This window comes from Petaurus breviceps, unplaced genomic scaffold (assembly GCF_028583685.1).
Source record: "Petaurus breviceps papuanus isolate PSGF00001 unplaced genomic scaffold, PetGlider_PUasm1.0 90822, whole genome shotgun sequence".
In the NCBI taxonomy this organism is placed as follows: Eukaryota; Metazoa; Chordata; class Mammalia; order Diprotodontia; family Petauridae; genus Petaurus; species Petaurus breviceps.
The window spans coordinates 24,433,470-24,459,774 of NW_027187351.1; the positions used below are offsets into that span (position 1 = coordinate 24,433,470).

Genomic DNA, 26,305 nt, shown 5'->3' on the forward strand with positions numbered 1-26,305 from the left:
TAAAAAAAAATGATTCTGAACAAATTTTAGAGCTACAGAACCCACAAAGTGACAGAGAGAAACAAATCTCCCAATGAAGACAGCCTGGCAGGCAGACAGGAAGGGTCTATAGCACTGAGCTGGGAGCCTGGAGCAATCCTGCTTAAGCCTCACCAGCCCAGGCCTGGGTTGGCCCCGACCAGCAGCTCAGACTGGCCATGGCAGACTACAGGAGAGTGAATCGCTAGCAGCTGTGGCGGTTTCCAGACTTCTTACCCATGAATGCCAAAGAGAAGGTAAAAGGTCAGTAAGGAACTCTGCTGGAACTGCGGAGAGAGAAAAGCACAGTCCAATTCTTACCCCTGGGGCAAGAGATGGCAGAGGTGGAGCTGCTGCCTCTGGAGCTCTTGGCCTGCAGATTGTAGGGGGACCAAGTGACCATTCAGAGGGGAATCACTCTTGCTTTGACCTGTCTGGATCTGGGTTGTAGTCTTAGGTGGTGGTCCTAGGGTGAGGAATGCCAGTGTGCCAGAGCTTGCAGTGACTGCAGAGAGGGCGCCCTCCTCATAGCTCTGACAACTGCAAAAAACCCCAGCAATGTGGGACACAGCTCCCTCCACTCTATAAGCAGAGTTCTACTGTGGCAAAGAGCTCAAAAGTCAAGTAATTGGCTGGCAAGATGAACAAACGGAGGAAGCACAATCAGACCATAGAATCCTTTTTTGGGGGACAAAAAGGATCAAAACATGGAACTAGAAGAAGACAACAAAGTCAAAACTCCTGCATCAAAAGCTAACAAGAAAAATATCACAGGCCATGGAGGAACTCAAGAAGGATTTTGAAAACCACGTAAGAGAAGTAGAGGAAAAATTGAGAAGAGAAATGAGAACGATGCAAGAAAACCATGAAAACAGAGTCAACAGCCTGACTGAAGAAAATAACACCTTAAAAAATAAACTTAACTGGCAAAAGAGGCCCAAAAAAGCCAATGAGAAGAATGCCTTAAAAAGCCAAATTGCCCAGATGGAAAAGGATTTTCAAAAACTGACTGAAGAGAATAATTCTTTCAAAATTAGATTGGAGCAAACGGAAGCTAATGACTTTATGAGAAATCAACATATTATAAAACAGATCCAAACAAATGAAAAAATAGAAGGCAATGTGAAACATCTCACTGGAAAAACTACTAATCTGGAAAATAGATCCAGGAGAGATAATTTAAAGATTACTGGACTACCTGAAAGCCATGATAAAAAAAAAAAAGCCTAGAAATCATCCTTCAAGAAATTCTCAAGGAATACTGCCCTGATATTCTAGAACTAGAAGGCAAAATAGAAATTGAAAGAATTCACTTCTCTCCTCTTAAAAAAAGATCCCCAAAAGAAAACTCCTAGGAATATCATAACCAAATTCCAGAGTTTCCAGGTCAAGGAGAGAATATTATAAGCCAGGAAGAATATTATAAGTCAGGACGAAACAATTTGAGTATTGTGGAAACACAATCAGGATAACACAAGATCTATCAGTTTCTACATTAAGGGACTGAAGGGCCGAGAATATGATATTCTGGAGGTCAAAGGAGCTATGATTAAAACCAAGAATCATCTACCCAGCAAAACTGAGTATAATGCTTCAGGAGAAAGTATGGTTATTCAATGAAATAGAGGATTTTCAAATATTCTTGATGAAAAAACCTGAGCTGAACAGAAAATTTGACTGTCAAATACAAGAAGTAAGAGAAGCATGCATGGAAAGGTAAACAGGAAAAAGAAATCATAAGGAATTTATTAAAGTTGAACTATGTACATTCCTACATGGAAAAATGATAATTGTAACTCATGAGACTTTTCTCAGTATGAGGATAGTTGAAGGGAATATATATGTATATGTATATATATATGTGTGTATATATATATGCATGTATATATAAATACATGTATGTATAGGAGGATGTATGTGTGTATAAATACATATGTGAGTGTGTGTATAAGTGTGTACATGTATTCATAGATAGGGGCACAGGATCAGTTGAATATGAAGGGATGGTATCTAAAAAATAAAACTAAGAGGTGAGAGAGGAATATAATGAGAGGAGATGGGGAGAGACAGAATGGGGTAAACTATCTCATATAGAAGAGGCAAGGGAAAATGTTTATAATGCTTAAATGTTTATAACATAAACATTTTTATATTATAAATATTATAAATATTTATATTATAAACATAAAATGTTTATAATGGAAGAACAGGAAGGCAAAAGGGAATGGGTCAACCTTACTCTCATTGAATTTAGCTTAAGGAGGGAATAACATACACACTCAATTGGGAATCTTACCCTACAGGAAAATAGGGGGGAAGGGGATAAGAGGGAGGATGATAGAAGGGAGGGCAGATTGAGGGAGAGGGTAGATAGAAGCAAACACTTTTGAAAACGAAGAGGTCAAAGTAGAAAATAGAGTAAGTGGGGAGCAGGATAGGATGGAGGTAAATATAGTTAGTCTTTTACAATATAACTACTAGGGAAATGTTTTGTGTAACTACACATGTACAACCTATACTGAATTGCTTGTCTTCCCAGTGGGGGTGGGTAAGGAGGGTAGAAGTAAAAGAATCTGGAAATCAAAGTTTAAAAACAAATGTTATAAAAAATTTGTTTTTTACATGCAACTGGGAAATAAGATATACAGGCACTGGGTATAGAAATACATCTTGCCTTACTAGAAAGTTGGGCGGGGGAGGGAGGCATAGGGAGGATATAACAGAGAACAGATTTGGGGAAGTGGTATTCAGTAGGCTTGCTATCTTGGGGTGGGAGGTAGAGGAAAGATGGGCAGAAAATTTGTAACTCAAAATCTTGTGGAAATGAATGTTTAAAACTAAAACTAAATAAATAAAAATAAACAAAGAAGGGGGAAGGATGGGAAGAAGAGGGGAGGAATGGAAGAAGATAATTTGGAAATCAAAAGTCTGAAAACCAAATGTTAAAAATTGTTTTACATGTAATTGGAAAAAAATTAAAATTTTGTTAAATCTTAAAAAAAAAAAAAACCAGGTTGGCCCAAATGGGATGTGAAAAGACACCTCCTTTGCCACTCCTCTGAAAGATCAGGTTTTCTCAATGTATTGATAGGTTTTTCTGAATTTTTGTCCTCTTTATTAAAAAACTATTTGCTATAAGAAATGGATCTCTGGGAAGGAGCAAGGGAAGAAGTAAAGGGAAAAATGTAGGATATATAAAAGCAAAACATTTCAACAAAAATCTATTTTTTTAAATAATGTCATAAAGAAAGGTCTTAACCCTAAACATAAGAACTGAGGTATATTTGTAGAGGCGATTTTCAATAATTGGTCAGTTCTGGAAGGGAGGGAAAGAGGCATTAATCTTTATAGAAGGATCCCTGTTGGCTCCATATTGACTTAGAAAAGCCCATATTAACATTATCTAAGGTTTACTGTATTTTCATTTATTTTGTTAGATACTTTTCCAGTATGTTGTAATCTGGTTCAGGAGTGTCATGGGCTACATACTTGGCATTGCGTTTGACACCTGAATCAAAATACCATTTCTTATCAATTTTATAACTTCTTTTAAGTTCATTCACACTGCTACTACTCATATTCTACATTAGGCCGTATCTTTTTCCATAAAACAAGTGACTGAAAGGAATTAAAAAATACTGGATACCCCTGTGATTACTGTTTGTTGACTGTGAAAAAGCCCTCGATTTGGTGGAATAAAAAGGCCACCTAAAGGTTCTCTTCCACATATCAATCATATAAGATTCTATTAAAAGATACAGAGAATTGGCCTCATGACACTCTGAATTAAATCAATCAAGGCAAAAACAGGAAAGTATTTGTTTGCCAAAGGTGTTTGTCAGGCACAGAGGAAGATTTCAAATGAAAGACTGCTTCCCTAAACTAGGTGAAGTCATCAAGATGCTACCATTTGCAGAAGACATTATGCTGACTGCATCAAGTCCCCAAATAGTAATAATGATTCCTAAATAAGTTTCCTGGGCACTTAAGAATTTGGCTTTACTATCTACAAAAAAAAAAAAGTCAATAAAGAATGCTTTTTGTCCAAATTTGATATACAGTTGAATGAACCACTGGTATATACAGGATGTTCCAAAAATGTTAGTGCTATTTTAAAGCTATTTAAGCTAAAACAAAAGCTATTAAAGCTTAAAAATGCATTAATGCTTCTAGGACATCCTGTATATATTTTGCACAAATATTACAAACCAACAGTGAGATGAGCCTAGAATGAAACAGGAAGAAAAATTAGACTGGATCGATTTGAGAAACTGAACATTGATTTTAATGACCCTAAGCTCCTACATAAAACAATGACCTATCATTTCATAATGATATTCTTCCAGTAATAACCCAAGGCTTTGAGTCATAGAATATCACAGTCTCCAAAGAATAAAATTGGTCACCCAAAGCACCAAGGAAAGAGAGGTGGCTGGCATGAACAGACTACAATACAATCTACATGTTCCACTCCTATTGAGGCAATGTCAAGAGATCTAAAGTTTCCCAATCACATTAGGTGGATCCCCTGTAGAGAATGTATATAGAAACATGGACCAGAGTTATATAGGATGAGAAAAAGCATAGATAGATTCAGATCTGCACCTCAGGAAAGAGTACCCACACTAATGACATATAAAAGAAAGGCAGCTTGGTATAGTAGAAAGAGCAATGGACCTAGGGTCAGAAACCTGGTATGAATGCTGCTTCTATCCACTGCATATCAGCTGTGTGACCTTGGGAATATCACTTATCCTTACCAGGCCTAAGTTTCTGCTTTTGCATATTTGAACATATCAGATGATCTCTGAAGTTAAAAAAAAAATTTGGAGGCAATCAGGGTTAAAAGATTTGCCCAGAGTTACACACCTAGTAAGCATTTGAAGCCATCTCTGAACTCTGGTCCTTGACTCCAGGAAGGGTGTTTTTTACACTGTGCTACCTAGCCGACCCTCTGAGGTCATTTTTAATTCTAATCTATGAACCTACATGAAAGCAGGTAACATGAAATGTGACTAGATTATATAGGCAAAGGCAAAGGATAACCACTGGACCACCCAACATCCTCCACTAGAGAACTAAAAAAGGCCCCAAATGCATTGGGTAGATATTCTTTAGAGGATTATATAAGAAGACACTGATGAAAGAGTAGTCACGGGTTATGATATACAGCATAGGAGGGAGTACCCACATTGCTGGAGAAGTTCACAGATTTAAAGGATGAAATTAACAAGGCCTGTCAGAGGCTAAATTAAGTTTTCATCCATATGTACACCAATGCTAGTCCTTTTTTTTTTTGTCTTTTCTCTAAAGTCTCTGATCTACCCAGATATCCTAAACCATAAGTGTAATACCACTATATAACTACATCTTTGTGTAATACATGTATTTAAAATAAAATTTTTGTAAATCAAATCGATGTAAATATGCTAGCAATCTGGGCTATTTAAAAGAATCCTCTGCCAAGATAAAAAAAAAAATACCTCTATCTTTTGTGTAAATACAAAACTTATCAACATGTTTACCTTAAGGCAGATATACTTATATTATTTTCAGGTATCAACAGGCTAAACACTTGAATAAATTCCTTAAATAATAGGACAAATTAGTAGTGAATTTAATAATAATGCCAAGAAATAAATTTCACTTAAAGCATTAATTAAAATGGTATTTTTAAATGAAATAAAATAATGCATAATTATAATATCCAAAGAATTCATAACCAAAGGACAAACGGGACCTTAAATATAAAATGGACAATTTTAATGCATAAAACTTAAAAATTTTTGCAAACAAAAACAATGCAGCTAAAATTTGAAAGGAAGTAGGTAGGAGGGAAAAAATGTTTGATTACAGTTTCTGTTATAAGGGTCTAGTTGTACAAGGATACTGATATCTAAGGAACTGATTCAAGCAGTTTTGTGAACAAATACTTTTAAATTAATCTTGAATCAAATTCATAGGAATAAAAGCCATATCCTAATTCAGGGATGGGAAATCTGCAGCCTCAAAGTCACATGTGGCCCTCTAGGTCCTCAAGTACAGCCCTTTGACTGAATACAAACTTCACAGAACAAATGCCCTTAATAAAAGGACTTGCTCTGTAAAACTTGAATTCAGTCAAAAGGTCATTCCCAAGGACCTAGATGGCCACATGTGACCTGGAGGCCGCAGCTTCCCCAACCCTGCTCTAACTGTTATGAACAAGGTATATGAATAGGTTGATTTCTAATGAAGTAATTAAAGTTAGCAATAACTATGAAAAAAATGCTCCCAAATCACTAATAATCAGAGAAATGTAAACTAAAGGAACTCGGGGATTCTACCTCATATCCATAAGATCGGCATAGCTGACAAAAAATGACATTGAGTTTTACGTAACTGCACATATATCAAATTGTCTACCATTTTAGGAAGAGGGAAGAGGAGGGAGAAAAATTCAGAACCCAATATCTTGTAAAAATAATTATAAAGCTCTTTTTGTAGTGGTAAAGAACTAGAAAATAAGGGAATGCTCATCAATTGGGGAATGGCTGAACAAATTATTCTATGTGAATACAATGGAATATATTGCTCTGTAAGAAATGATGAAAAAGGCAGTTCCAAACATTTCTGGAAAGAGCCGTATGAAATAATACCAAGGGAGAAGCAAGAGAATAATTTTTATACATTAATAAGTGTCAAAACAATTTTGAAAGACTTTTTTTTTTTTTTTTGCTTTTTGGAGGGGAGAAGGCAGGGAAATTGGAGTTAAGTTGACTTACCCAAGGTCACACAACTAGTAAGTGTTAAATGTCTGAGGACACATTTGAACTCAGGTCCTACTGACTCCAGGGCCAGTGCTCTATTCACTGTGCCACCTAGCTGCCCCTGAAAGGCTTTTAAGAACTCTGATCAAAGTAATGACCAACTTTAAATCCGGAGGAACAATGATGATCCACGTTACTAACATTCTGTCAGAGATGTGAGAGACAGGATGCACAATGACAAATGTATTTTTTTTTTAAATAGTCAGTGCATGAATTTATTTTAACTTTAATTTTTGTTTTCTTTTTTTAAAAAAATGATGCTGTTTGTTGTTGGTTTTAAGCAGATGAGGAAGGAGAAAGGTGAGAGAAAATGAGATTGCTATAAAATGGAAAAAACTTAAACCAAGTTTGACCCCAGAGAAGAGATGAGAAAATACACCTCCCTCCCTTCTATGTAGAGATGGTGGGCTATGGATATGTAACATTTTATATGCTCTCAAATTTGTTTGAGAGTTGGTTGGTTAGTATCACTAAAAAGTCTTTTTTCCCCTATTTGTTTTTATTCTTTGTTTAAAAATATGGCTCTCTGGGAAAGAGAAGAGATCCAGAAATGTTAGTGATATAAAAACAAAAAAAGTCAATAAAACAAGTTTTTAAAGTATTTTATAGCACGTTAAAAGTATTTACCAAGAATAATCTATATATTAAAAACAGTTTTAACAAAATTAGCACCAACGAAAATAATGAAATGTATTGTCTCTACTACATTCTAAATGAAAAAATACGGTAGGAAGGTGATAAGCACTAAACTAATATAAAATAATATTCTATGCATCAGCAGCTAGAATTAAAATTCAAGGGGTATTTACAATTATGATCAGATTTCCACACAACCACCAAAGTAATTTTCCTAAAGTACAGGTGTGACAATGTCACTTCTCTACCGAATCAATTTCAATGGCTCCCTAACGCCTCTAGGGTCAATGTAGGCTTCTCAATTTAGCTTCTAAAGACCTTCACTAGTCCCAACCTACCTTTTCAGCACCATTATAAATTGTTCCCCTTTCCGAACTGCTCAGTCCAGTCAAACTGGCCTGCACCTGTTCTTCACACACAGAGCTCCTTCTCCCAGCCTTTTCAGTAGCTGTCAACTATGGCTGGAATTTATTCCCATCTCACCTCCATTTCTCAGAAGTCCCCTTTTCCCTCAAAAACTCCTTAAATGTTACCTTATACATGAAATCTTTCCTGATTCCCCACGGTTGTCGTGCTTTCTTTCACTCCCCCACAATTTATATGCAATGTAAGTGTGTGTATGCATGCTTGCATATATTTATGTATCTATATCCTATGTAAATTCTCTGTTGTCGTTATTGAGTTGTTTCACTCACATCCAACTCCCCAGGACCCACCTGGGGTTTTCTTGGCAAAGATATTAAAGTGGTTTGCCATTTCTTCTCCAGCTTATTATACAGATAAAGAACAAAGGCAAATAGGATTATGTGACTTGCCTAGGGTCACACAGCTGGTAAGTGTCTGAGGTTGTATTTGAACTCAGGTACTTTTGACTTCCAGGACCAGTGCTGTATCCACTGTGCCACCTAGCTGCCCTAAATTTTCTGAAGAACTGTTTCCATTTTTCATCTTTGAGTTCCCAGCACATAGCAACGTTTGACATACAGTAGGTACTTAATAAATGCTTGCTGATTTATTGATTTTGTAAAGAAATAAAGGTTTTCTACACTGTCAATGAAAGATATTTTTAATGTAAATTTCAAATTTAAAACACAATCATCACATATTCTCTTTTTCAGAAATAAAAAATTGTAAATCCTCTGAAAGATTAGCTGTTTCTTATTTTGTCTTAAAACTAAATACGACTACTATCAAAAACAACCACAAATAATTTTTACTTAAGGCTTGGTCTTAAGTTACTCTAAATAAAAAAAAGCATGAACAATTCCAAAGCTATTTGAAAACATGAATACCCACGGGTCAAAAGAAACAAAATAGTAATCAACCTTATCCATATCTACTAAACTGACCGATACAAAAGGCCATTTCTTACCTCCAGAAAGCAAAGCTAAGAAACTTGCTTTTATTTGTATATAATCTTTATAGTTTATTAAAAGAGCAAAAATGCAAGAGTGAGAAAAACAAAGCGTTTATTATCCTTTTCAACTTACTAGGGGCTATACTGACCTAAGGGAATCAATTTTAAAGTGACCCTAAAAATAATTCACAATCATAAAATTAAAAGAAATTGTCACTCTCAATTAATCATGCAAACCATTCTGAGACTTGAAGCATCTACTTTCATTTGTCTTTTTTGCTAAATATTACATATCTGTAATTGGATACTGTGCCTTGCCCTCTACAGGCTTAAAAAGCTAGGAAACACACACACACACACACACACACACAGATTAAGCTAAAAAACATAATTACAAAGATTACCTGCCTCCTTTATTTTTTCTAAAATCTTCCCACATTCAACTTTGCCATTTTTCTTTTAAGTGCAGATTTGATTATTCAAACTTCTCATCACCAAGTTTTGCTACTTCATTTTTATGAACTTCCCACATCTGAAAATTCTCTTGTACCTTGTTTGCTAGCAAATACCTTTTCTTATTACCCAGTATAAGAGAATATGAAAAAACACCCAACGTATTCAAAGCCGCACAAAATAGCAACGGGCAGAACAAAGTAAGGTCTTTTTCCCATTTCTTTTGCGCTTTTAAGAAGACCTCATAGGGTATGGCAAAGCTCCTACTCTTGAAAAACCTATATTATATAGCCAACTTTTTGGAGACCTAGAAAACCAAGAGTTTATAAGTCAGAAACAGAATTTTAGGTATCTTATAAAGGCAAGATAAAAGAAATTTGAATGGAGAATGATAAGGAAGCATTAAAGATGAATTTTGGTTTTTTTTAAAGGAGGCTAAAGGGTTAATATAGTATATAGCTATATTATTTTCTTCTGTGGTATAAGGTATGGAAATAATAACTTCAAACATAATACTCTGCCTTAGATTTGACAATATAATAATAATTATTAGAAGTTTCAAAATTCAAAAACTTGAATGTTCTTAAACATAGAACGGTAAAAAAGTAAATAAAACACTTAAAGTTACTTACTGTAATATCCATATAATACAGTGTCCTCAATTTGCTTACTAACATTATTGTTAGCCCAGTCCTAAAAAGAAAACAGTAGAAATGTTTCATTAGACAACATTCATTTGTATATCAAAATTTAAGATTATATTTTTGTGAATAGTTAAAGAATATTTCCATAAACATTTACTGACTGTGTTTTTAGTGTAATGTTTACATACATTAAGGTGGGGGGGGGGGGAAATGGACCTACAAGGAAAAAAAGTCAGTTGTTTTGAATTCCTTTTAATTCATTCATTATCTATATTCTTGTTTTACACTTTCAACTTTTAAAAATGTGACTAACTGAAACATATTTTTTCAACTCGGGTACTGCAGAATTATACCAAAGCTGAAAAGAACATTAGGCATAATCTAATTCAATCCCCTCATTTTACAGGTAAGAAAACAAGATCCAGAAAAACTAAGTCACTTGCCCAAGGTTAAAAAGAACTAAAACAAGAATCTTTGTCTTCTAATTCCTAGTCTGGGGCTCTTTCTGCTATAGAAAGTAATACCCCTCAAGGAAAGTATAAGCCTAACATCTGATCTAAAACTTCATTAATATCATAACAATCAATAAGCAGGCATTATGGAGCTTGCATATCATTTAAATACCAGTCTAATTTATCCCAAAACTTGTACCTTTAAAGAAAAAGAAATATTAAGGTCAAAAGGAATTGGAGAAGGGCACTAAAGAACTTTTATAAACATAAAAACCTGTGTGGCGATCTTTTAAAATTCTTCACACCAAGATGTATAAAATATCTGAAACCAAATCAGAAACTTTAGCTAATTTCAAATAATATGGCATTAATAATTATTTCTTTTTTATTTAATCCTTTTAAATAATAATTTCTAATAAATGTGCTAAACGTACATGTGCTAAAATTGTCAAAGAGCTTTTATTATCAGATAATTACATTATATGATCTTCATAACAACTCTGTGAGATAATCGAAGCAAATATTGTTCTCACTGTGGAAATGAGGAAACTAAGGCTCAGAGAAATAAAATGATTTGCTCAAAATCATTTATTATGCTTGAGACAATCCAGTTATTGGCTCCAAGTCTAGTATTCATTTTACTACTTTTCTACTCTCATTTATAATTTTTTTAAAATATCCTTTAGAATATGAACAGGCAGTTTTCAGATGATGAAATCAAAGTTATCTATAGTCATATGAAAAAGTGCTCTAAATCATTACTGATTAGAAAAATACAAATCAAAACTACTCTGAGGTATCACCTCATACCTATCAGATTGGCTAATATGACAGAAAGGGAAAAGGAAAATGTTGGAGATGTAGGAAAAATTGAACACTAATGCAGTATTAGTAATGGTGGAGTTGTGAACTAATCCAACCATTCAGAAGAGCAAATAGAACTGTGTCCAAAGGGCTATAAAACTGTGCATACCTTTTGATCCAGCAATATCACTATTAGGTCTATGTCCCAAAGAGATCATAAAAAAGGGAAAAGGACCCACATGTACAAAAATATTTATAATGTGGCCAAGAATTAGAAATTGAGGACATGCCCATCAATTGGGGAACAGCTGAACAAGTTGTGGTATACGAATGTAATGGAATACTATTTTTCTATAAGAAATGAGCATGTGGATTTCAGGAAAACCTGGAAAGATTTATATGAATTGATGCTGAGTGAAACGAGCAGAAACAAGACAACATTACATACAGCAACACTGTGCAATGATGTCAACCATGATAGCCTTTGCTCTTCTCAGCAAGACAATTCCAAAAGACTTGTGATGGAAAATGCTAACCACATCCAGAGAAAGAACTATGGACTCTGAATGCATATTGAAGCATACTATTTTCACTTTTTTTTGGTCTTTCTTTCTCATAGTTTTTCCTTCTAGTTCTGATTCTTCTTTTAACAATGTGACTAATGTGGAAATATGTTTAACATGATTGTATGTGTACAACCTATATCAGACTGCCTGCAGTCTTGGAGCAGGTAGAGAAAAGGGAGGGAGGGAGAAAAATTTGGAACTGAAAATTTTACAAAAATTAATGCTGAAAACTATTTTCTGTAATTGGGAAAAAATAAAATATTATTAAGGAAAATAAAATATTCTTTATATTGTTTTAAAACAGTAGCATTTTAAAAATGTTTTGGGAACTATCTATCAGGATTACTACCAACTGAAACCTCCAAAATATTTCTTATTACCTAAAATAATCTCAAAAGGACAAGTAGAATGAAAAACCTAATACTCTTCTAAATTGCTACACTAATCCCCCTATTAATCTAAGGGACTTTATATATAACAAAGGACAATAAAGACTTGAAGATTATATATGTATCAACTTTTTCATCCCTCATCCAAAGTTAGTGACAGAAAGAGTTTTATTTTTCCTTTTTAAACAACCACATCTTGGGGGACACAATTTTTCCTTTGTCAGAGACTCTTGTGTTACCATTTATCCTTTTTTATTATTTAGGGTAAACTAAATAATTAGGATTGAATTTGACATTATAAGACCACAAAATATATGACTCTTAAATTAATAAATTAACAGTTTTTGTCCAGACACATTTTTTTAAAAAGCAACAATAATTTTTTTTAGTAGTGCAGATATAGACAAAATCTTGGTGTTAAGTCACCAAGATAACTCAAAATTCCATCACTGGTCCCTAACATTTAAGACAGTAATCATTTGATGTTAATATGTAAAAGAAAGAGTTTTACATTAAATTTTATACAGTAGAATTATTATTGAACATTTAAGGACTCATATTGGCTTGTGTTTGCTCCTAGGAACAGAAGATGTCTTCATCCATCAGCGGTATATCAACCAGGTGGGCCTACTTGGCTCTGTCTCACCTATTTCTTGCTGCCAAAAGCAAGGCAAACAGATGCTATAATCTGACCAGCTTTTTAAAGTGTAGTCTGCTTGAGTTCCAAAAACAATCACAAATCCCGCACCCCTCTACAGAAAAAAAACACCCACAGGACTATTCATTCAAGGGCAATAAGCAAGTAAATCCCCCAGGGCTTACTTCTTTCTTCCTTATTCAGGGTCCTCCAAGTCTCTTCCTCTTATTAAAGTTTGGGAATGAAGAGAGTTTTGCCCAGTGAAGAAAACAAAAACTCCAGTTTTTTGTGAGATTGGGTTTTAGATTGGGTTGTAGCTTGACAGTGAATTCCCATGATCCTCTGCCCACTTTCTCAGCTGTATACTTCTTTTTTCTTATCTTAAGGTCAAAATGTGAAGGTTTTTATTGTGGCTTATTTTTACTAAATTCATTTGGATTTTAAATTTGGGGGCTAACCCCTAGGATCTAAAGCAAATTTGTTGAATCTCACTACAATGTACTTTCATTTACCCAAATCTTATCACATAAACTGTTACTATTTTGAAAGCACAAGTATGTACAACATATACAACATCACTCAAGTATGATTAGATTACTTGGCATTTATACACAGCCTTTCCTCCAAGGTGTTTGATGTACTTACTGTCAAAAGAGCTTAGCTCACGAAACAGCCTTTTTTCTTACATACTAAAGAATGTTAAGCCTTTGATATGTTTTATAAACCACTAGTTCCCAAGGTAGTATCCAATGAAGCCTGGAGTCAAGCAGAGATCTTCAGCGTCCAAAGAGTTATATGAAAGATTCAAGGATTGGCATAGAATAGAAAAAAACAGAAAGCAAAAAGTAGGAGAGAATTCTGGAGAGAAAGGGACAAAGAAGATTATTGGTGAAAACAGGAGGGAATCAGGTGGTGACAGGGAAATTCTAAAGTTCTTAAGCTTAAAGAATGACTAGCAATGGATTATGAAGAGAAAGAGCTTAGATCTTTAAAATCTAAAGACTTTACACACCGAATTTTTTAGCTACCAACATACTAAACTAGCTTTGACTTCTCAAAGTTCTACTTATTAAGATGTTTTTATTCTCATTTGACATAAAGTCTAAAATAAGAGATCTGTTCATGTTATAGAAATCATGAAAATGGCCTATATATTTAGCCTCCTAATTTTTCCTAAGAACTAAGTATAACAGTGGATAGAGCTAGCCTTGAAGCCAAGGAGACCAAAGTTTAAGTCTGGTCTCTGGTTGTTGTCCTCTGTTCTCTAAGAGGACCAAAACAACATCATTATGTTAGAGTCAAGTTACAACGTTTCCAACTGTGGCTGATCAGACCAATACAAACTTGAAATGCCCTACCATAGGTTAGGCACAAATAGTTCATGTGAACACTTGGGGTATATTATCTAAATCTGTGCATTTCACATTTCTTTTGAGCTACTTTAATTGTGCTTTGTTCAGAGCACAGCGCCTTTTCTAATGAGGGCACACCATACTGGGCGGTTCTGTGCCAGTGTCTCCCATGTTACACAATCAATTCCAAAGTTCTCAAGAACTTGAAAAGTATCCTTGTATCATTTCTTATGATCTCCATGTGAGTGCTTGCCCAGTCTGAGTTCTCCATAAAATAGTCTTTTTGGAAAGCATACATTTGGCATTCAAACAACATAGCCAAACCACTGAAGCTGTGCTCTGTGATAGTCTGAAAGCTTGACTCAAGAAAGAACAGGTATCTTACCTTTCCAGGTGATCTTCAGAATCTTCCTAAGAGAATTCAAATGGAAACAATTCCGTTTCCTGTCATGGCACTACCCGGGTTTCACAGGCATACAACAATGAGGTCAGCCACACTGCTCTGTAGACCTTCAGTTTGGTAGGCCATCTAATACCTCTTCTCTCCCACACTGAGCTAGCTCTGGCAATGCCTACACCAACCTCATTAATAATGTGTACATATCTATAAAGTATACTGTCAAGGTAAGTGAACTTATCCATAGCATTCAAAACTTCTCCTCTTGTAACTGATGGTTCCAAGTATGGATGGGGGGGGTGGTGGCTGATGGAGTACCTGTGTTTTCATAGTGTGAACTGTTAGGCCAAAATTAGCATAAGCAACAGAGAATTGATCCAAAATTTATTGTATCTCCGTTTCAGAGGCTGCATTGAGTGCAGTCATCAAACAAAAAATCACGCACCAACACTCCCTCCACTTTGGTCTTGGCTTGCAGCCTTTTCAAGCTGAAGAATCATTGAGGTAGTTCACCTTGATGTGTTGTCTGTCTTTATTAAAAGCATCTGACAACATGGATGAAAGCATCATGCTAAAAAGCATAAGAGCAAGCACACAGCCTTCTTTCACTCCTCTGCTGACTGGAAAAGTTGCAAGTTGCACACCATCCATTATCCAGAAACAAAAGCATACCATCATGAAATGGATATACAACACTGATGAACTTCTCCAGACAACCAAACTTTAACGGAATTTTCCACAAAACCTCATGACTGACAGTGTCAAAGGCCTTGGTCAGATCTACAAATGTTGTGTACACACCTCTGTTCTGCTCTTGGCATTCCTACTGGAGTTCTCGGGCAGCAAACACTGTATTGACTGTTCCTCAGCCCTTTCTGAAGCCACACTGACTCTCAAGTAGATGACTCTAATGCATGTTGACTGAGTGACCCAAGAAAAATCACTTAATGCAATTTTTCAGTGTTCTAAATAGCTAAGATGTGCCTATCTGCATTGACAGCCAGAGTATTTGCTTTTCCAGTAGCTTCTTATACTAATGACATCATACATCCAGTCTCTATCCCTTCCAAATATTTAAAACTGATTAGTATCTATGCACGTTGCTCTTAGACATACATTACTGTCTAAATTTATACTTAAGCTACATAGAGTATCTATTGTTTTTTAGTTGACTGCTTATAGCAGGAGATAATAAATCCTTTAAAATGTCATACTATAAGGGCAGGAAAGAGAATTAATAATGTAAACTGCTGGGGCGACACTGCACCAAGTCACCTAAAGATATACACTTTCTCTTTCTCAAAGCCTCCACCACTTAATGAAGACAGAAGCAACCAAAGATAATAACCCAAGGACCAACAAAACAGAAAAAGCAGTGATGACAACCCCCAGTCATCCCAGATCATGAGCAAAGCATCCTGGTACACTTCCCTATGGACCTTATACGAAGGGAGTGCCAGAATCTATAGTGTCACACACAAAATTAAGTCTCATAAAGCAAGCCCATATTCCTTTTTAGAATATTTTAAAAGCACTGGCCCTGGAGTCAGGAGGATCTGAGTTCAAATCTGGCCTCAGACACTTAGACACACTTACTAGTTATGTGACCCAAGATGGTGGAGATCTCCTTCCCTTTCTCCTGACATCATGGAGCATTCAGGTAAATTACTATCTCATCCCTCAGCATGTAATGAGCACATCTTGCTTTCCTATCATACATTTTCTTGAGGACAACTTTTGGTTATGTTCTTCTGCAAAGTTTCTTATGGCTCATGTGGTTAGACATCTACTGATATCCATCATGCAGCTCTCCATGATGGCATCTCAATGTAAGAAAATAGGTACTAAAAAAATGCTTACTATGGGGCGGCCAGGTAGCACAGCGAGTAAGAGCACCGGCTCCAGTGTTGAGAAGACCTGGAGATCGAATCCCGGGCTCAGACGCTTAGCACCCACCCAGAAACACCTGGCCGTGTAACCTTAAGCAAGTTACTTAACCCCAATTGCTTAGGGGCGGCCAGGTGGCTCAGCGAGTAAGAGCACCGGCTCCAGTGTCGGGATGACCTGGATCAAATCCGGGCTCAGATACTCAGCACCACACCCAGAAATAACTGGCCGTGTAACCTTGAGCAAGTTACTTAACCCCGATTGCTTAAAAAAAAAAAATGCTTACTGAATTAAGTAAGCAAATTGGCTAATCTAAAAGAATTAGCTTTATAAAAAAAATTCTTTTTAGAAAATTCAGAATGAAAAAATCTGTCAGAGCACAAATCCTAAAGACGACATAAGTCAGGGCTCAACAACCTTAGATACAGAAGCTATTCTAAGTCTTTAGGAGCCAAACAACACTACCTGACCTGCAAATAAAGAAAAATAAGAGTAGGATGGGAAACAATCTGTTGGTTCCAGTTTGGAAAAGCTAAATGAGGCTTATGGGGATCTAAAGAAAGGTCTTAAAGCATCCTCTGGAAAGGTTAAGAAGGAACTGAAACTATTTAGCACTGGCCATAAACAGCCTCCATTGCTATAATCCTGTCCAGAAAAGAATGAGCCTGAGCTGAAAGGCTGGTACACGCAGATGGCAGTTGAAAAACCTAAAGAAACCATACCAAATGACACTGTGAATTTCTTTTCAAGATATAATGGTCATAAATTACAAAATGATCAAGCAAGAAGTATAAGGTATACTGGGATAATTTCTGGTTAACTGTGCCAAAAACATTAAGCACCATGAGCTAGGCAACATGGCAACCTGCTAGTTAGACATCTTTGGAGTTAAGATATAATTGATACAGTAAGACTCTATTCCTGAATAAATAAGCATTAAAGCTATATCCATGACTATACTAAAAAAAAAAATAAGCTGCTATAAAAGCTCAATATTTAGATCACTTATCTAAACACAACAGAATCTTTTACATGTAATCCAGACTGGGAGAGAAAAAAATCTTAGAAACTGAATAATGTATTGTATGTTTGAAAAGTATACTATCCTATTTAAAAATAGGAAGAAAACTTTTAACACTGTGAACCTGCCAAATCCTCCTATCCTAGAAATGTACAAAGTTTACAAGGAATTAAATATTCTCACAGCTTTTTAAGCTTATTTATAACTTTGTCCTAAAATGATAGAACTATTTTTCAAGAAAGGACTATTTCAAATAGTCATTTTTAAAAAATAAAGTGCTTGTCACCAAAGTTCTTGGCTCTGTCAAATGATTGCACACCACACATCGATATTTTATCAGTGGAAAAGATGTTAAAGAAACAGTATTACTATATGCTTTAACACTGCACACTAAGGACCATGGGAACTTTCCATCTGACCTTCAAATGAGAACTTCCTTCAATTCTCAGTGTCTCTTCTTCCTGGAGGGCAAGGACTATCTTAATTTTGTATTCATATCCTCAGCACTTAATGCAGTGCTGTGCAGATAGTAAGCACGTCATAAATGCTTTGTTTTATTTATTCATTCATTCCAATTATATACCAGGACTAAAATGTCTGAAGAACGAATAGGAAAGGTATACTTTCTATTCCCATTAAGTAATAAGGATCAGAACACAACTAACGGATGAATGCAACCACTGAAAATACTGCATCACTAGGAAGCTAAAACAAAAGTTAAAGTTCTAGTCAAAAAGACTGAAAACTAAATTTGAGCTAATGATTAAAAGCAATAATGCAGATGATAATAATAGTTAACTTTTATATAACTCTTGCAATGTTCCAGGACCTGTGCTAAGTGTTTTTACAATTATTATCTCATTTGATCCTCACAACAACCCTGAGAAGTAGGTGCTATTATTATCTTCAATAACTATTATTATTTGTATTGTTTCTTTTCATTAGCTCAATCTTTTTGACTGGAACTTACACTTTTTTTTAATGTTACTTTCAGGTTACGAAAATGAAATTAAAGCAAACAGAGGTTAACTTACTTGCTCAAGGTCACACAGTTAATATGTGTCTGAAGCCAAATGTAAATTCTGGTATTTTTGACTCCAAGCCCTATGCTCTATCCACTGTGCCATCAAGCTAACTGAGATAACAAGACTAAGGGTCACTAATAATAACAATATATATTCTTAAATAGGAAACCGGTTTTTTGGATTCTAGCAAAACAAAATAATAGTAACTTCAAATTCATCTTAAGATTTTAAGAAAGTCAATTCTGATTTCTGTATTTCTGAAATGCTTACAATAGATTTACAGAATGTTTGAGCTTTAAAAGATCTTAGAAATCTTCTAGTTCAATATCCTCATTTAACAGATGTTAAGGTACAAAGATAAAACAATTCTCCCATGACACACAACTAAGTAATGGTTGAGTCATCACTAGAACTTGAGTATCTTTATTATCTAGAGCTTTTTTCCTAATACCATGATGCCTCAAAAAGATTTCCAGCACAGAGCTTGAATCTAGAACCCTGATCTTAAATACTTTATCCTCTAACAAACAGACCAACCAGTCAAAACTACTTCCAAATCAACATTTACCACTTTTAAATGACTAAGTCCTCCAGTTTTACTTTAAAAGTCGAGAAGTTTGGAGGCAGTTAGGTGGCACAGTGAATAGAGCACTGGCCCTGGAGTCAGGAGAACCTGAGTTCAAATCCAGGCTCAGACACTTAACACTTGCTAGCTGTGTGACCTTGGACAAGTCACTTAACCCCAACCCCTGCCTCTTCCCCTTAAAAAAAGAAAAGTCCAGAAGTTTGGAGAAAATTGGGTAATAAAAGTCTAATGGGAGTACTTAAAATGTTTTCAGATAATAAACATATCATTTGGAATTAGAATAAAAATGATAAAAATTCCTGGAAATTAATTGAATGAAATCTGGTATCTAGACTTAGTTGCCAGCAACAGTCTAAAACAGAAACAAAAACCACAAATCTGAATCAGCTCCTAAAATTTTTAGACCACTTAAATCTTTCTATGCATTTTGTTGGGAGGGGAGGGGTTGAAACCACTAAGTGGTATATTACCTTAAATGTACCATTTTGATTTTTCATATAAGAAACCAAAAAAATGTCCACTGGTAGAAGCGCTGATGTGATGAGTGCGATTGCCAGGGAAAAAATTGCTGTTATGGTAGAGACAACCTCACTTTCTCGTTGACTTTGGTATTTCCGAACATACACCCAGCAGAATGCCAAAATTGCCTAAAATTAAAAAAAAAAGGAGTTACTATAATAAGCAGTTTCCCAAAGATACATAGATAGCATTATTGTGAAAAGCACCACTCCATGTAACCACAGTACTTAACTGAGGATTTGTAGCATGAGTATTAAGTCAAATGTATTTTGAGATGGGTGAAAAAAATTATTGCTGGCATGGTCTTCCCTTAACCCTGCCTGGTAATACAGGAAATTACCCAACCTATTTCATGAATGTAGCACAATCCCAATCAAAATGCTTAAAATGTAGTTACCAAGCACTAAAACCTAACATATGAGCACAATTCAATCCCCAATGGACTCACACAGTATTGCTATCACAGCCAGTTAGAAAAAAAATTTTCCCTTATGCAGGTAATCTAAGGGTGCTAATTAACTGTTGCTCTGTCCTAGAAAGACACTTGCTAGTGGAACATCAGATACTGATATCAGAAACCGAATACTACTTGAGTATTGCTGAGAGAGAGAGGTTAAAAAGTACAGCTGAAAATTTCAGATAACCACATGCAATTAACACATTAAAACACATTAGATCTTAATGAATCCTGGACATAGGTTTGGGTAATCTGTCAGAGGGAGGCATACTAGAAACATAAGTACAATATAAATACATTATATACTGACTTCATGTCTCTAAAAATTCTATAAAGGAATGTAATAAATATAGAGTTCACTCCTTCCCAAGCTCCCTTGTTCAATCACTAACAATCATTATTAACTTTACCTTACCAGACAGGTGCAGCACAGCTTTCCTCCTCAAGACTAGTCTCCACCTCTATCCCTCTCCAAGATAATAGATGTTTTGGGACCTTTGCTTGATCCAAGAGGTTTTTATGCCACTTAGTCATTCATGTCCCAATGACATAAATGAGATTAGCCTAAAATTGTAGGGTTAATAAAGTCACCTTCCAGAAACAAACCAAACCTGTCTTTATTCCATGGCCTCAGCTACCTTTATTCTATCCATCTCAACAACCCTCCCCCACAAAAGAGAAAGAACAAAAAAATAATACAAAGAGGTTGTTCCTCCTGATAATCCATTCAGAGCACTTCATTTTTCAGTGTTTCAAGATTAAGACCAAGACACATTTTCATAAAGTTGCACAAATTCTTTTATCACAACATCCCTCCCACTTATCTCCTTCCTTTCTACTCTTACCACTACCACCTCAGTATGGGCCCTATAATCTCGTGCTTTGACTACCACAACAGTCTCCTAATTATCTCCTTCCTTTCACTTTTCTTCAGGTCAATCCATCATGGACACTGCTGCATGGTTAATCTTTTGAAAACACAATTCTGACCACATCACTCCTCTGACCATGTACCAAATGGCTTCTTATTTAAACTCCTAATTCTACTGCTTCATACAAGGCTAGAAAAGCAATTTAGAACCAAACTATTGAGTGCAATATCTTTTACCATTAATTTGCATAAAACCCCCAAACTAAACTACTCTGAGTTAACTCATACTGTTCCTCCCTATAATGCTCCCCAAAATACTGTCTCCCGTTTCTCCACCTACCCAAATTCTACTAAAGGCCTGGAGTATCAATGTCATTTTTCCATAGCACCTTGTTTTTTCTACAACACTTCAGTTCACAATAACCTTATCTGTGAACTCAAAAGCATTTACTGCTTGTTACACTCTTTGGAGAGTAATCATGTACTGCCTTGAGTTCTCTTTTAAGGTTGGCTTGCACTATTATTTAACTTTTAACGTTCATATGTCTTACTTTCTTTTAGATAATCTAAGGTCCATCACGCCTTATAATTCTTTATAATCTTATTCCAACAAGTAGAAGGTTCTGCACTTGAAGTATTTAAACATTTGCTAATTAAACCACTCATTTTAAATACAAGTCATTTCTTGTTCTGGAAAGGATTTTTTTTTAATTAGAAATTGGCTGACTGCCAAAAAAAAAAACAGCAAAAGCACAAAAGGGAAGTGAAGTAGTAACAATAAAAAGCAACATTTGGTTTACTTTCAGTTAGAAGACAATGGGCCCAAGTCCCAGCTTTGTCACTTACTCTTCATATAATCTTGGACAAATAATGACAAATCTGAGTCTCAGTTTCATGTGGAAAATGTAGATACGTATCCAAATCCTCATTGTAAATGAGATAAAGCTGGGCCTAAAAGCTCTCTAGAGTTTTAGTAGCTTGTCAATAATTTAGGACAAGCAATAATTTTGATAAGGTTTCATTCTGTGGCAGCTATGGTCATAAGTGTGTGCTTCAAAACATAGGATGACTCCAAGTCTCTACCGTAGTAAAGAAATTAGATTTAAATGGTCCCTCTTCATTAAGTTCTCTGAAAGATGAATTTCATCTTCCATCTGGATTTCATCCTATAAAGAGTTTACTTAGTTTTTAATTGTGATTTTTGAAGTGGATATTATTCCAAGAAAATGAGCAAAAGTTGTAGCTCTTAAAGAGCATATTTAAATGACTGTAAGAGATATTGTGGTGGTTGTTGGTCTATCAAAGACAATCATTTATTTTTTAAGATGTTATCAGAGAATATTTTTCTGGATTGTACATTTGTTTTAAGGGTTTTGTTTTCTTTTGTTTTTCTATATGAATGAGGGAGTTGGAGCACGACCATCTTCTGACCCCATCCCCCTACATCTGCTGAGCTTGTCCCCTGAGAGAAAGTAGCAAGACTTCCACCCATTCAAGTCACCCTTTCCAGTACTGTCCTGCACCTTCCCTAATTTCCTTCAGTTCAATGGTCAAAGCCATACAGTTGGAGTACTTCTTGCTTCCCATGACCACTTTCAGATTCTCCTCATACCTCTATTAAGTAATTTCTTTTCCTTTGAGATTCATGAAATTCCTATCTACCATTTCAATCAAAACCCCAATAGCTTTTGTCTATAGACATCCAAGTCACTCCTTTCCCTTCCTCAATGAAGTCAGTACCTCACTCACAAATTTCTCTCTTCTTCAATTTCTGCCCTCATACCTGGGGGCTTCAACATACAACTGACTCTCCTTCAAACCCTTTAACCACTCATTTCCTCAACCTACTCATTTCTCATGACCTAATCCTCTACCCTACCTCAGTCACAGGGAAAGACAGCCATGCCTCATTCTTGCCATCATCCAAAAATGCACTTAATTCCCCATTATCTGACCATTAATCTACTGACTTTCCACATCTCCCTCTGACCTTACCTAACCTAACTCTTTGTCCACACCCTCCTAATCCCTCAATCCCTTGGTTCTCTCCAGAGTCCCAGGCTATCTCCCCTGCACTAGTCTCTCTTCCCTCTCCATCTTGACCACTTGGTGAAATCAGTTCAACTCTACACTGTCCTCTTCTCTTTCACCCTCAAAAAAATTTGATCCTTTTTCCATTATCAATATCATTCTATCTCTTCTGCCCTTTATGACTAAACTCCTTAAAAAGGCTGTCCATAATAAGTATCTCCATTTTCTCTCCTCTCTTCTTAACTCCTTATAATCCAGCTTCCCCTCATCATTCCATGAAAATTGCTCCCTCCAAAGTTATCAATGATCTTTTAATTGTCAAATTCAATGGCCTTTTCTTAGTCTTTGTTCTTCTCAACTTCTCTGCAGCATATGACTATGTTGCTCACTTATGGCACAATGTAAATGCTTCATAAATGCTTACTGACTTGGGAAGAAAATAATTTTTATTCATAAAAAAATAAAAAGGAATCAATCACACTAAAGTACAAAGAAAAGTAAAGGCAAAAACAAATTTAAAAATAACACCAAGAACTAGGAAAATATCACTTTAAAACAGCCAAATAAATCTGCAGAAAACACAGACCTTCATTAGGGCATGGCACCTGGAGGGATTTGATACCTCTACAATGCACCATGGGCATCTTCTTGAAGTTGAAAAAACAGTGGGAAGACAGTAAAAAAAAAATGTTTTTCATGGGTAAGAAAATACAAGGTAGAGTATTAAAAATATGTAAAAGGTAATTTCTACTGATGAGACTCACAGTATTACAAAAATTCCCAAACAGAGATATACTATTACAATATGATCTTCGATCATATCCAAGCCACATGTTACAAAAAGTTAAGAAATTTACCAAAGAAATGGAAGTAAACATTATTCAATGGCCTGGGAACTTAAGTAATTTAAACCCCATTGAAAACTTCTAGGCTATAATCAAGGCTGGATTTGGTTAAAAAAAAAAAAAGGTATTCAATATAATAAAAATGTGATGTCATGATGAATAAAAAGGTATAAAATCTTGTGAAGTCAATGTTTTATAAAAGCATAAGATAAATCCTACAACAAATGGAGGATATATTGCATATTAGAATTTTTTTAAGAGGTTCCACTGAAAGAAGATGAAACATACTTCTTACCTCCTGATAGAGGTGATAAATTTAAAATGCAAAAAAAAGACAAAATATTTTCAAACATGGCTAATGTTTTTTTAAAAAACATTTTGCATAACTAGATATGCACAAGGTGGCTAATGTTTATATAGCATTTATTATGCACTCAGCACTGTGCTAAGCATTTTATAATTGTTATCTCATTTGATCCTTACAATAACCCTGTGAGGTAGGTACTATTATTATTCTCATTTTACAGATGAAAAAACAGGCAAACAGAGGTTAAGTGACTTGCCCAGAGTCACATAGCTATTAAGTGATAAAGGTCGAATTTGAACTCTGGTCATCCTGACTCCAGGCCAGCATTCAATACCCTAAGCCATCTAGTTGCCCAAGAAGGATTAAATTTGTTAGACTTTGTTCCCAAAGGGCAGAGCTAAAAAGAATAGGTATAAAAGCTGCAGAAGAACAGATTAGGCTTAATATAAAGAAACTTCTCTAACATTAAGAGTTATCACAAAGCATAATGGGTTTCCTCAGGTAGTAATGGGTTCTCCCTCACTGAATGCTTTTGAGAAAAGGCAGGATGACCTACTTATTGGTACCACATTTATAAGCATTTACTTTATAAACATTTAGTGCCAAATACTATTGTTCTAAATTGATTAAAACTTCCAATATCAAAGTCCTGATACCTGCTTCTCACAAACTCAAATTACTATGACTATACTGCTGCTAAAGCATCAGTCTAAAAAACACCACTTCCATCACACCATTATCCTCCTTCAGTTTAAAATGCCCTTCCACTCAGTATCACATGATGTTCAAAATATTCTTCCTTTCAAAGATTGGTTATGTATCATCTAACATATTTTATCTTTCCAACCCTATTTACCACTACTCACCAATAGCCTATTCAAATCTTGCAGGTCTACTTAACTATCCCAAAAGACATTCCATTTCACCATGGTTCCTGTGTGCTTCCTCTCCACCAATTCAAATCCAACCTTTTAAGATCCACCTCTTCCTTGAAGCCCTCACTAACTATGCTAATACTGACTCACTTTTCTGGTACCTACTAAGTTTAGCACATACTCTCCAATTTGTTTCATGTTAAATCTTGTCTTCCCTACTAGATGTCTAGTCCTAGAGACCATGTTCTGTATTTCTTTCTTCTCCCCAGAGGCCTAGAACCCAATAAATATTTGAAGACCGATTTATAACTGCTACCCTAATGCCACCTTACTATGCCAGTGATAACCTGACTTTTTTCTTCTAATCCCTCAACCTGCCAAATTATTTTCTTTGAAGGCTTTCTGCTACAGCACTGACCTAACCTTATTTACTAGTTGAATTAAACTGCATTAATTCCAGACCCCATTGTGGAAAGTACATAGATTAATGACCTAGCAAAAAAAAATCCAAGTCTTTACTTGTAACTACAACTTAGACATCCTGACAAAAGTGGGCAAAACTGACTAGGAAACTAAAACAGCAACTAGAAAAGGGATGAGATGAAAATGTCTAAGGAGGTCCAAAGTTTTCATAATTCACAGGAAAATGAGTCACAGGATCATAGTGCTGGAGTTCTTAACCTAGGGTTCATGAATGTTTTGGTATTTTGATAACTGCTCTACAATATATTTGGTTTCCTTTATACTTCTTTCTATATATTATGAATTTAAAAACATTATTCTGAGAAGGGTTTCTATACAGGCTGCCAGAGTGGTCAATGACACACAAGAAAAGGTTAATAATCTATGATCTAGAATAACTCAATTGAAAGTACACTCCTCAGAACCTGGGGATGTTTCTTTTGTCTTCTGTATCCTCAGTAAACCACAGGGCCTGGCAAATGGAAAGCACTTAAAGGCTTTTTTACTTTAAGGTTAATAGACCTAAAAGCTACATGAGGCAACTGAGTCTAACCCTCTCATTTTACAGATTGATAACCTGAGGCAAAGTAACTTCAGTGAATTCCACGAGGTTACAGGCTAAGGGGCATCAGAGACCAGGTATGCCAAGCATGTCATTTTGTATGTGCTAAAACCCTAGCTCGGAGAAATAATCAATTAAGTACCTATTACACTTCAGGCTTGGCGCTAAACTACCAAGTAAAGGTCAGCTCTAGTCCCTGGACTAGTGCTTCACTAAGTGCCTGCAACTTTAGTGAGCAGGGCTCAATCAGATTAAATAAAATACAAACTGGAAAATGTCTGGCGCGCGCGCGCGCGCGCACACACACACACACACACACACACACACACACACACACACACAC

The 26,305-nt window shown here is 35.5% G+C and overlaps 1 protein-coding gene across 2 annotated transcripts in view; it reads right to left on the minus strand.

Annotated features, from left to right (window-relative positions):
- The window catches only part of LMBRD1 (LMBR1 domain containing 1), a 217,155-nt gene that overhangs the window by 188,418 nt on the left and 2,432 nt on the right, over nt 1–26,305 (minus strand). For both annotated transcript variants that reach the window (XM_069070723.1, XM_069070724.1), the window contains exons 2-3: nt 19,504–19,680; nt 9,906–9,966 (exon numbers count right to left, since the gene is read on the minus strand). In XM_069070723.1, the coding sequence (XP_068926824.1) occupies nt 9,906–9,966; nt 19,504–19,680 (238 nt within the window). The remainder of the gene's footprint in view (nt 1–9,905; nt 9,967–19,503; nt 19,681–26,305) is intronic.